The 10,884-nt window shown below is 38.3% G+C and overlaps 1 protein-coding gene across 2 annotated transcripts in view; it reads right to left on the bottom strand.

The window, feature by feature from the left end:
• Positions 1-1,663: 1,663 nt before the first annotated feature.
• ANKRD12 (ankyrin repeat domain 12) overlaps positions 1,664-10,884 on the bottom strand; it is a 40,240-nt gene continuing 31,019 nt past the window's right edge. For both annotated transcript variants that reach the window (XM_008630059.2, XM_017729443.1), the window contains 4 exons: positions 8,105-8,203; positions 5,807-5,950; positions 3,250-3,345; positions 1,664-2,937 (listed from right to left, as the gene is read on the bottom strand). In XM_008630059.2, the coding sequence (XP_008628281.1) occupies positions 2,752-2,937; positions 3,250-3,345; positions 5,807-5,950; positions 8,105-8,203 (525 nt within the window). In that variant the 3' untranslated portion in view covers positions 1,664-2,751. The remainder of the gene's footprint in view (positions 2,938-3,249; positions 3,346-5,806; positions 5,951-8,104; positions 8,204-10,884) is intronic.

Raw genomic sequence — 10,884 nt, 5'->3', positions numbered from 1 at the left:
GGGGGAGAAAGGGAACCGTGGGGCAGCGCCGCTGGAAGCGCCAGCGGGAAACGCGATTAACTTCCCCGAAAGCTGAGAAGGTGCAGGCGCCCGGGGGAGGGCAGGGGCCGCCTCCGATGGGAAGGGACTCCGGCCTTCCGGACAGCCTCTCCCAGGACCACGGCTGGGCGGCGGCTTTATCCTCCCACGTGCCAAGCTCCAAGGAACCAAGGTAACAAGTTTGGTCCCTAGAAGAAAAACACAGGAGGATCCTGGCTCGGTACCCAGAAACTCAGAGCAGCCCTCGGGCTACCCAGGAGACAGCTAGACCCCGGCGAGGGAAGCAGGGCCACTGCGCCGACGAGTTACTACCGTATTGCGTCTCATCCCTTCTTCCCAGCTCCCGCCGCTCTGTTGGGGGAAATCCACAGCACGGTGTCCTTGAACAACACGAGGCATCATACCACAGAGTAAACTCGGGGAAGAAAAAAAAAAAAAGAAAAAAAAAGGAAAAAAGACCACAACAAATATCAGAGAAGCCAAGAGATCATTATCTGTGGGACTGAAATATGTGGAGCAATAAAACTTTTACTAAGAAGTTGCAATTGAAAAAACTCGGTTGCACAGACCCTGACACCGGAAAACCTTCTCTCCTTACAAAAAAGACACAGGCTAATGCTAAGAAACATCTGTCTTCAGCTATCCTTACAAGATACTGCCAAAATATTTTTCTTGTCTCCTGCATCCCAAGTATTTTTGTCACACACTTCTTTTCTAACACAGGCAAGACTTCTGCAGCCCAGTTTATATTTTCTGTTCTGTTTGCTAGGCTCTTAATTACCTCACACTTCTCCACTTCCAGCCATGGCTGTTACTTTTTACTACTCTAGTAAGTATCTGACAGAAGTAACTTGTACCCACTTACTAGTTAACACCTTGCAACTTTATCCGTATCTCCTCATCTTTTCAAGCATATAATACAGATTTCTGCAGCATTTCAAGATTTTACAGCTACGTTGTCGCTTTTTCCTCAACAGTTTCAATTCTGAACGAGGTCAGGAAGATATTGCTGCAATAAAAGCAGGAACAACTTCTCCTTCTGCAGATACCTAACAAATTAAAAGTGAAAAAAAAGTTACAGGGCAGGAACTACATATTAATTGCTATTACCGTGCTTGAGTTACTATTTATTCTAAACTGGCACTAGCAGTGATGTGCAGACGGAAGGAGCCTGCTGTCCACAGTGTCTCTTGTTCACTGCCCATTTGGCCTCTGCTCCAGGAAATGCCCCCTGGACATTCACAAAAGCACAAGGAATAAGTTCCCTGCGGTAGCTCACCTGAAAAATCCATTCAAACCAAGGATTTTATATCTCTTACTCTGAGTAACCAGGTCTCCTGCCCAAGCCCCATTTCTTTCAGAAATAATTTCACAGACATCAGATCCCAACCATTCTTGAATAATTTATGGCCTGGAGGGTAACAAATCTTTTTCATGAATATCTGTAACCTCCTACTAATAAATAATTAACTGTCTCCTCATTAACAGTACTAAGAATAAAAAAAGCATTACATTTCACAACATGGGGAATTTTTTTTAACTTTTCCATTGAGCCTCCTTATATATTCCAGGAATGCTAAGGTTTGATGTACCAAGTGTTCCAATATTAAGAAATTCCAACTAATAACATGACCAATAAAATTTATTAAATATTATATTTACAACTATTTACATATCCCTTCCATAGATTAATATTAAAATAGACAATATACAATTTAAGAATTTTAATTCAAAGGCATTTTGTTGGAAAAAATAGGCTCTATTACGAGACCACCATATAAGAGCAAAAGGGTTTTTTTTGTCTTACACAAAAATATTTTTAGTATAGGAAGTCATAGGTATGGCATTACAACAGCAGACTAATATGAAGTATGATTTTGTAAATATTACAATAGTTTAGGTATCAGTTATTAAAGGGAAGGAGTTCAGAGTCCTGTGGAGCATGCAATACAGTTCAATCCTTTTACAGTTATGGTGATGAAACACGCAGCTAAATCAAACGCATGCCATACAAAAAGGAACTGCCAACCAGGAACACACTACACTTAATAAAAACGACAACTTTGGCCCAATAAACATTAGACAAAAACAGTTTTACAGTTAAAATATCTATTTTATACAGGTTTGAACATTAATTACAAGACTATTTACATTTGCACAATATGTATAAAATAAATTATTTAAAAATGAAGACAATATTACATCTTTTTCCAAAAAGAAATCTGTACAGTAATTTACAAAACATAATAAGATTAATTGACTATTTTCCTCCAAATCTTACATTTTCTTCCACAGGCTCTCATCATTTTTCTGTGGGAGTTCAACTGTTACAGGAGTTTCATAATACAAAGCTTTATAGCAGATTTTAGGTATAATTTGCTTTTTGGTGGATGTTTTAGTTATTAACAGCTTCCAGCGCTGTCAACTCACCAGGTTTTGTCATCTTTTTCAGCAATAAGCTCTAAAGCTACAGGCAATTTTAAAATACAGATAACAGCAGTTACTGCAAATCCAGACTTAAAGTTCGCATCCATCTTCTGTGTTTGAGCAAGAGTCTGTGCCACACTTCTCTGTAGGAACACCTGAATTATTGAGAAAGGTGGTATTCCACAGAATTAAGTGCTCTGTCTCAAAAGAAAAATACCTTTGTGCATCACTGCACCTCAGTCTCTAGCTGTCCACGGGGAGGGGCGAGCCAGACGGTGCTGGTTGTCATATGGGCGTCAATTCAAAGTCATCATTAACATCAACAAGAGGAACATAAAACTCCTGGATTTCATAAATGCTGATAGATTTGTACGTAGCAGGATCAAGCTCTTGCAGTTTAAGCTGCCACTCCAGTCTCTGCACTGCATTCAGCGCCGCTGCTTCGTGCTGCTGCCTCATCAAAAGGCACGTCTGGTTTGAAATTGAGAAAGAAGTTATTGAAATATTTGAAAAAAATATTATTGCAACAAGTTTGAACACAGGAAATACGTCTAACAGCCTCCCTGGTGATAGTTAGTAATTCCCCCAGCGTGTATTTAGAAACGTGCAGACTATGCCGTTACACTACATGGCAACAAAAGTTAGTTTTTTTTAATACTGATAGACCTTCCTTTCTGTTACCTCCACAACAGCCCATGATACCACACACAAATCTACTATTTATTAATCTCATCTTCATTAGATTCGTTTGTTTTTTTAAAGTGGAAAGACAAAGGAATGTACCTTTAATTTGTCAAACTTATCATCAACGTCCTGTAGCCATGACATGAACTGCCTTGCATTAAATCGGTCCCTCACCGATGTTTTGCTGTCATCAGTCTGCAAAAACCAAAAATTTATTCCAACTTGATGATTCAATCTTAAACATCCTTTAAAACACAAAACCTCCTCTGTGGGACATAAACAATCCCACAAACACTACTTCTGACAGAGAAACAGATTCAAAGTACAAAGGTATATAAAAGTAGAAATGTTGACCAACACTTCCACTGCAAATCAGCTGCTCACTAAAAATGGGTATTTTCAGATTTCCTCAAGCTATTTACTGTGCTCTGGTTCTGAAATTTAGAGTGGGAGGCTTAAAGATTTATACCTTAAAGTCTTAACTAATAAAAGGCAGATCCTTCCACAAAATTACTGTCTCTCTTTTTAATCTTTAAAATTTAAAATTAAATCAATATCCCTCAGGGAAAAGCAAAAACATTAATAAAGGAAAACTTAAGCAGCCTGATTTAACCAACTACACAAGTATTGAATGCAATAAAAAAACCTCTTTTTACCATCACAATCCCCAAAAGGAGATTAAAAAAAAGTGAGCAGACCTGTCTTACGTCCTGCTTAATGAAATAGCTGTTTTTTTTTTAAATTCCAACTATTTCGTAAGAATTTGGAATGTCACATCTGCCCACTGTGATAAACTAGATATACTCTATACATAGTCCTAAAGCCAGACTATGCCAATATAACATTTAAATAATAACCACTAAATACAGCAAGCTGTTGTTACTCTCTTAGGGAGAAGACACTGCAGGAATTTGTACACTGTAGCAGCAGGAACAAAAAGAAGCCCAATCAAATGTGCAAAGATTGGCCTTTCTAGAGAACAAAATCAGTATTTGCTAATGGCAGAATGCATTACAAAACAGTATTTTCTAATGCATCTACATTCTTCCCATTAAACAAATTTAAATCAAACCATCAAGCTGGTAGTATAAAACACTGAATTCAATTGCATTAAAAATTTATTTAATAATTTGCTCAGCATTATATGTAATGTAGTTTCCTAAGAAAAATTACCACAGACTGAAACACAAAGCTGTTGAAGTAGTGAGGGGAAAGGAGAGGCATTTTATTACTGCTCTTGTTATTATATAGATGGTCAAAAGAAAAGGCAATACTTGGGGAGCACACCCAACACCTCGACTTCTCCCCCAGAAAAGATTCCTTTTGTTTCACAAAATTCAAATACAGAATCAGCTCACTTAAAATGAACTGTAAAATGTTAACTACAAAAATGCAGTTAAATGCACAACTCATGTACTTCTCATTTCTAAAAAGCTCAAGGCCTATAAATCAGGGCAGAAATAAAACAAAGGACTTTGGAAGAGAAAAATCTTGGTTTTGCTCCATCAGTTAGATTTACTAAGGAAATGATGGTTTAAAAATTTATCTGTATGAAGCTTAAAATGAGACAACAATACAGTCTCCATAAACTATCATCTGCTCAATCACCTCACTGGGCATAGCTCTAGTTTTTTAAAGACTGGGAAAAATGTAGTAACTGACTGAAGAAACAATGAAAGTTGTAATAATTCTATAAGGAGCTCCAGAACTAATGGAAAATCTCCCATATGTTGGAAATGTATGTGTTTCATTTTAAAATGCCCAGCATCCAATGCATCTGCACTTGTTACACCCAAAACATCAACAATTCCTCCTTTCATTATGTGCTGCTCAGAGTCACTGAAGCAGGTGTCAAATGCTGGTTCCATGTCTGTTAGTTGGAAAAACTGTCCACAAAATACTGACACCATGAGATTATTTTCTCTTAGAGGTACAGCTGCAGCCAACTTTTGAGGGACAGTCCACACAACATACACAGATTGTGAAGCACATTGCTTATTTTGTGTTTTAATCAGGACTAAATACCCACATTGAACACGTAAATAACATGGCACAAGAAAATCATGAAGTCGTGAGCCTGAAGTCATTTTGAAAAAAGTTATTTCTTCTGGTAGCATTCAACATTTCACTGTTGCTCATCTATTTTTTATGGAACAGTTCTAGTGACTGCCTTACACAGAGGAGGAAAGTATAATGTGGATATGTCCACAAAACATTTCCAAATTTCATAAACCAATTTCATCACTTCCCACACTACTGCATTCCAATTATTTGGATTACTGATAGAAATGATCTTCTATGCTGGTAATTTCTTTGTTCATGTTTAAGCTATATTTGTAAACTTCAAAAACACATTCTGTTTATGACTAAAAACTGTTTTTATAACAAAATCAGCAGAAGAATGTCCTTATTTTATCCATCTCATAATTCCTGGAGGTGAAAGAAAACCAGACACAATACAAAACAGAAAAATGATATATCCTCCTATTACTGTACACCCATTTGGGCCCCAATATAAGTAACAACCTATAGGGAGCAAAATCTTCATTCCAAGCAAATCAATGACAATTTTGCTATGGGAACAGATTTCTCTCTGAATGCTTGAGTCAGGCTAGCCAGACCTTTTTGTCTGAAGCTGTGAAGGACAAATCTTTACCTGAGCATCCAGAGGCACGTTGTACACCTCAGCATCCAGCAGCACAGTGCAGGCACTGAAGGGCAGAGTTTGATTAGCCAAGGTCCTCGCTGCTCGGTAGTGAACACGTAGAACCTCTTGCTCATTAGAGACAATAAGCTTTTCCTAATTAAGATATCAACATATAAATAAACATTTAGTAAGTCAAGCATTCATAAAAATGCCCACAAATTTAAAAATTTCTTTCTAGGGCTTACACTTTTGAACAGTGTGAGAAATGGGCTGCTGAATGTAGGAAGGGTTGCTCTTCTAATCAAATTCAAAATTTCAATTCAATGATGCAAAGAGTGTCCCATGGATGTCAGAACTGAAAACACCTTCTGCTTAGCCCCAGCCTCCACTGATGGCTGAATGTTCCCACTTACTGAGGCAAGTTCTAGTTAATGAGAGTGGTGAAAGATGAAAGGTAGAAGGAGCACAGGGTTGGGATATAGGTTTGTGAGTGTTGACTGTATGAACACTTTTACTCTAGGCACAATGGCCAAGCAAAATGCAGCAGAAAGATCATTTGCATGATAATTTTTTTAAAACAACATGCAGTAACTCCCTAAATTCACAGCTGCATAGATATTCTTTCCTAAACTGAGACAAGAAAAATGTAACTCACTTGACAAAGCTTGACTTACAGTTGTATAAAGTGGATTTCATTTGAAAATGAGAAAAAAGCCTACATGACCAAAATAACTATAAATATGCATAATTTTTTAAGACATAGAATAATATTTGTATGTGTTTACTGCTCTGCAATATAATAGCTCTAATTTTTATCAGAATAAAAGAAGGTGGATTAAAACATTATCTTGTATTTCCTGTTTTTCAGAAAACAGGAAAAGGAGCACCTTTCCTTTGGTTAGAATCATAGACTCTGGGTTGGAAGGGACCTTAAAGACCATCTTGTTCCAATCCCCGTGCTGTGGTCAAGAACACCTCCAACTAGACCAGGCTGCTCAGGGCCCCACACAGCCTGGCCTTGAACACTGCCAGGGAATGGGGCATCCACAGCTTCCCTGGGCAACCTGTTCCAGTGCCTCACCACCCTCACAGTGAAGAATTTCTTCCTAATATCTAATCTAAATCTCTCCTCCTTGGTTTACAACTGTATCTCCCCTTGTCCTAACACTATTTGCCTGTGTTAAAAGTCACTTTCCCTCTTTTATATAAGCCCCTTTAAACATGGAAATGCCCCAATGAGGTCTCCCTGGAGCCTTCTCTTCTCCAGGCTGAACAGCCCCAGCTCTCTCAGCCTGTCTCCACAGGAGAGGTGGTCCAGCCCTGTGATCATGTTTGTGGCCCTCCTGTGGACTCACTCCAACAGGTCCATGCCCCTCGTCTGCTGGGGACCCCAGAGTTGGATGCAGCACTGCAGGTGGGGTCTCACCAGAGCAGAGCAGAGGGACAGAATCACCTCCCTCACCATGGCCATCATATTTTTAGCTGCAACTGATTTATTTTCAGTCAGAACTTGAACCATGTTTACAGTCTTTGTGCTTATTTTATACCTAGCTTTACACACTGAAATACTAAATTCCAGTAAAACCCCTCCCTCAGCTGGGTTTGTTAAGTCACACTGAAACTGTCAGTTGAAAAAGCATCACACTGGGTTTGATGAGGCAGCTCCTTGTATAACTACGTGGAAATCCACAAGACACATCCCTGTCAGAAAGGGGTCCTGCCTGTGCCCACAAGCAATCTGGTTCACAATACTGGCATCTAAAGCTAGGTTACCAAGGAAAAAGGGCAACTTAAAAATAAAGAATACTCCTAAACCAGGAATATTTTCTCTATTTCTGTGCTGAAACTCAGTGATGCCTACAGATGTAGTTCTAATATAATTTTAGGCAGTTTCTGAGCTGAATATTGCAAAACATGTTTTAATCTTAGAGCCACACGTCTTCCCTCTATACAGAATTTACCCCGTCTTCAATTCTTTTAACTCAGTCAATCTGGTTCTGAAGTCTACAACAATCATTACCTTTCCAAACTACAGTGTGAAGCTTCCTTCCCACTGCCTCTAGGATAAATCAGGGACACAACTCAGCAGCTTTTTCCTGTTAATTGCTCTATCTTACCAACTTCAGCATTTTGCTAACAACTGTCCAAACAATTTTTTCCCCTGTTACAAGTTCCAATTCATAAATTTGGATAGAAAGAAGATTAGAAGTACTTCTAAACACTGTTGGATTCAAAAAAATGTAGTCTGTTCACTGAAAAACATCCTAAAGCTTAAATCTGGGAAATAAAAAAATAAATTAGTCTCACCCTTTCAATACTGTGCTGTAAACGTAGTTTCATCCTTACAACCTCCTGTTGTTTAAATAGTTCCTTAAGCGGGTCCGACAGTGAGGGAGGTGGTGTAATCTGTGGAAAAAGTTTTATAGATAGTATAGTGAATATGTATTTAACATGTTTAGCATTGCTTATGTGATCTATTAAAAATGACCCAAGAAACAATAAGCAAGGCATTTTTTTAAGAAAAGTATGAGTGTTTTTACTTTCCATTAACTACGTGAACTTAATGTGTTTGCAATAAAAGGTTTTAAGGATTCCATACCGTAAAATTAATAAACCCAAGCGAAAATGGCATTCCAAGCTGTTTAGTGCTTTTTACCAGTCATTATCAGCATTCCATGGCTGTTCTTTTTAAAAGGCTATACTGTAGAATATAGTAAGAATACAACTTGCTTTCAGTTTTAAAGAGTCATTAAAGCACAGCTGTTCGTTTTGAGAAGATAAAAACTGCCTAGCAAAATGCAAGAGCAAAGCAAAAAAAAAGTATTGCTAAAAAAACCCCAAACCACTTGATATATTTATACAGAAGCAACAGCATTTTATACTGCACAAAAGATAACCAACCATACTCCTAATCTTGCAATCATGCAGAACACAGGCAAGCACAAAAAGTAGACTAGAGCCCCAGACAGTGGCTTCAAAAAGTGTTTCTTCCTGACAGTTATTCAAGTAAGTTTTTAAAAAAAACTTACTCCTTAAAAGAAAATAATTTTAAAAAATCAAATAGACTTGAGTGACGTATCAATGCTGTTACTGATTTGCTATACTATAAGCATTTTGCATCTTTAGTCAATTATAGTAAACAACCAGAATTACTGCCTGGTCTAAGCTGTATGACAAACACTGACAAGGCACCTGGAGCCCTCCTGGCAACTGCAGAAATCAGATGCTTCTGAGAAGTAACTAATAAACATCTTGGGATTTTTAAGGCTCCACCCAAAGTTTACTTTTCTTTATGCCAGTTCTGTCTGACAACTCAGCATGGGTTTTAGCAATTTTAGCAATCTAAGAGCATTGGTACTGCTTTGGAAAGACCCATTCCAACGACATGAAACACTACCTACTACCATTGATACTCAAAAATCACAGCTCAAATACATACCTGCAGTTAGTACACCCTACCCTGTACCTAACACAAACATAAATAATTCTTTTCAATAAAATAGATCCTTCAACTGTCAAGAAGTAATAAATCCATTGCGGCAATATAGACACACTGTAGATTAAACCAGATTATTAGTCTCAATCTTGCACCTATACATTCCAGTAACAAAGTGGTTTATCTACCAGATATGCTTGAATTATTATTATACCGGAAAATTATTTCAGAACAATTTTTTCCCCAACGGGAAGTTAGCCAATGTCTTTGGAATTAAAGAATATAATGAATAACGAATTGCAGTTCATTCCTTAAATTATTATATGGTAAAAAATGACATTCAACTCCTTCACATTTCAAACTAGGAATAGGATACACTCCACTTTTCTTAGTGAAAACAGTTTGGCTCTCAAACCAGTAATGTTTATGACATATGCCATTTTGTGCAAAACATCAGTATTAAAAACAAATATATCCCCTATAGTCTAGTTTTTCCCGAAAACTTTGCATTCATGGTACAGTACAACAGTGCTGTCAGAGTCTTTCAGTAAAATAAGACAAGATGCTTGTAAATAGTATCAAGCTTTAATTTTAATAAACTCAAAACATCTCCAAAAATCTCTGTTCTTTTGCTTACAGAGAAGCATCCAGAGTAAGAAGCAAGACAGAGAAGCTGTCTATAAATAATCTCTGGGTTTATGCACCTACATTTTCCAGAAATAAAAATTTCAAAGTTGGCAAGCATTCATATAAGCTGAACAATTTCACAGAATGGCCTGGGCATTCATATAAGCTGAACAATTTCACAGAATGGCCTGGGCAGGAAGAGACCTTAGGGATCATCTAGTTCCAAGTCCCCTGCCATGTGCAGGGATGCCACCCACTAGGACCAGGTTACTCAGGGCCCCATCCAACCTGGCAGTGAACACTTCCAGGGATGGGGCATCCACAGCTTCTCTTGCCAACCTGTTCCCATGCCTCACCACCCTCATAGTAAAGAATTTTTTCCTAATCACTGATCTAAACCTGCCCTCTCTCAGTTTGAAGCCATTCACCCTTGTCCTGACACTACATTTCAAACATCGTAAAATATTTCCCTTAAATTCACAGATGGTTTAGTTTTGCAACACAAGTAAGAATCAACACAGTAGAAAAAACCTGACAAGGAGTTGATCATCTAGACAGCAGACTTGTGTGGACTTTTATTTAAATGTGTAGGACTCTGTTTCAGCAGGTTATGTTCAGCCCTGAACACAGACTATGCTCAGACTCGTGCGACACTGACAGGTTTCAGTGACCCAAGCCATCCCTACTGCCACTGGATACATCCATAAACTCTTCATTCCCACCCAGCCCAGCACGGCCTGCCAAAATGTACAGCTAAATACAGGGCTAGCTTTGGTTACAGTTGTTTATGGAATGATCATTTTTTTCCTCTCTTCTTGGAAACTTGGGAAGAGTGAGCCTCAGATGCTTAAGAGTCTGAACACAGGATTTGGGTAGTCGCACACCACCTGCTGGAAATCCCAGCTTGTGAACCAGCACTGGATTCAGACAAGGGAAATGGGTTTCTTTGAGACCAGAAAGTCTAACTTAGAAGTTTTGAGGCAGGAATAGCCAGAGGAGCCTCTCAGACCTTCTAGTCAAAGAG

This window comes from Corvus brachyrhynchos, unplaced genomic scaffold (assembly GCF_000691975.1).
Source record: "Corvus brachyrhynchos isolate BGI_N302 unplaced genomic scaffold, ASM69197v1 scaffold331, whole genome shotgun sequence".
NCBI classification, from domain to species: Eukaryota; Metazoa; Chordata; class Aves; order Passeriformes; family Corvidae; genus Corvus; species Corvus brachyrhynchos.
The sequence above is the reverse complement of the archived record's forward strand: the minus strand, read 5'-3'. Positions and strand labels throughout refer to the sequence as shown.